This window comes from Dendroctonus ponderosae, unplaced genomic scaffold (genome assembly GCF_020466585.1).
Source record: "Dendroctonus ponderosae isolate FM_Combo_2020 unplaced genomic scaffold, Dpon_F_20191213v2 Dpon_F_20191213_3, whole genome shotgun sequence".
NCBI classification, from domain to species: domain Eukaryota; kingdom Metazoa; phylum Arthropoda; class Insecta; order Coleoptera; family Curculionidae; genus Dendroctonus; species Dendroctonus ponderosae.
Window position 1 is genome coordinate 15,465,990 of NW_026018508.1, and position 1,854 is coordinate 15,467,843.

At 40.0% G+C, this 1,854-nt stretch overlaps 1 protein-coding gene across 1 annotated transcript in view; it reads left to right on the forward strand.

Moving 5' to 3' along the window:
• The window catches only part of LOC125503776 (MATH and LRR domain-containing protein PFE0570w-like), a gene marked incomplete in the record, with an annotated part of 15,644 nt that overhangs the window by 3,603 nt on the left and 10,187 nt on the right, over positions 1–1,854 (forward strand). The window contains 1 exon segment of the mRNA XM_048664597.1: positions 161–1,854. Within this exon segment, the coding sequence (XP_048520554.1) occupies positions 161–1,854 (1,694 nt within the window).

The window sequence follows — 1,854 nt, forward strand, 5'->3', positions numbered from 1 at the left end:
GTTTTTGCTCATATCTCGGAGGCAAAATGAGCAAGAACGCTCATTTGTACATCATTCTAGAGAGAAATAAATGGGCTTTTTAGAAAATGAACCATGGAACTCCATAAACTCTCAACCTCAAATACTTTGGCATAGCAGTAAACTTGTACATTGTCCCCAGGAGGCAAAGCATGGACTCGAGGCGTCCAGAGTTTTTTGACTGCCACTGAGTTGGTCGCTAAACTAGGAGATATGGACACTTATTGGTTGTCCCGTAACTTAACAGCTTGCTATGAAATGCTCGAAGAGTTTCGTATTCTTCTTGCCACCGTCCATTTTGGCTCTGACATGTCCAATGTTAACCGCGACCCGATATGCAGTTCAGGAATCGCTGTTCTATACTTGCGTGACCCAGTTAGTTACCGAACACCTGGATCGAGGAATAGTTTTTGCTTCCATGGGAATATCCCAATAAACATCCATACATGTTTTCTGCTCGCTGTGCTGTACGATGACCGAGAGGTGTACCAGAAACTGCTAGGCGGCTTTTACGACCAAGACAGTTACTATGAAGCGTCCGACACTGCTTCATGTGTATCAACGTCGTCCAGCAGCCTGAGTGGCGAAAGTGAAACTTCTGATGATTTAATTTTCCATAAAGCGGACAACGACCACGAATCTGCTGAAAACAGTCTAAGTGATACAGAAGCTGACAAAAATGCAGTTTATATGATTAAGCTATTCAAAATAGCCGCACAAAGGGATCGAATAGTCGAAATCTTCAACTTTGCATGCGGAGCGTTCACTAACAGCTTAGACGTCATCACAGAAATACGCGAACAACCGCTGATAACACATATAAAAACCAAAATAACAACCATTACAGAATCTACTAATTCACTCCTTGATCAACTGAGGATGAAAATCCACAATAAAGACGTTGCGCCCGGGGAATCATGCAACACGTTGATCGGTTCAACCTCGACAGCAACGGAGGCCAACGATACATTGCTATGCATTAAAATCATTGAAAATGAAATGAAAGAGTGTGCACAAGCACTAGCTGGTTTGCTTCAATGGGTGAAATATATATCAAATAAGGTAACCAAGGTTTACGACCACGACACAGACCTGAGGAAAATGAACTATTATTATAACATCGTTGATAATTACCATACGATCGTTAATATCTATTTAGATTCGTATTCTTCTTCTACATTAGAAGAACAGGAACACCAAATACCTGACAAGTTGGCAAAAGTTCATTCTAATGCTACAGACGAATCTACTACTAGAAATTGCCTATTTCAAAACGATCCATATAACAGTGATAACAACGCAGATTGTAATGCCGTATCAGAACAGCATGCTATTTTATTCTTTGAGCAAATGTTCCAGCTACAAAAAATTACTGTTCAGTTGGCTCAAAATATTAGCAATGGCTCACTTGTGAAAACCTTTAAAATTCCGAGTGAGACAATCAGCCTATTGGCAACACTTATAGAACAAGTAAAAATAATTTTAGGTGACAATTATAAATTAGATCAGATTTTTGCAGCCCAGGGCCATGTAGTGCTTACGCACATAGCACGTCCCAAGGAAGCCAATAAGACCCAGCAGCCAAACAACGTTCCGTTAAAAATCGCTCAAGATCCTCATGATGAATTAAACAAACTGAAACGTTTCCTTGATGGACTATTCACGAAGAGCGGCACAGTAAAACCGATAGATAGCTTTAGAGAGACCACTGTAACAGTGCAAGTGATCTTGAACCATCTTCAACTATTTTGGGAAACCATTTTGGAAAAGCGAATCCAAGAGGTTAAAAACAATGGCATCAGAATTGATGAGAAAAATAATGAAGTTAAACCCTTA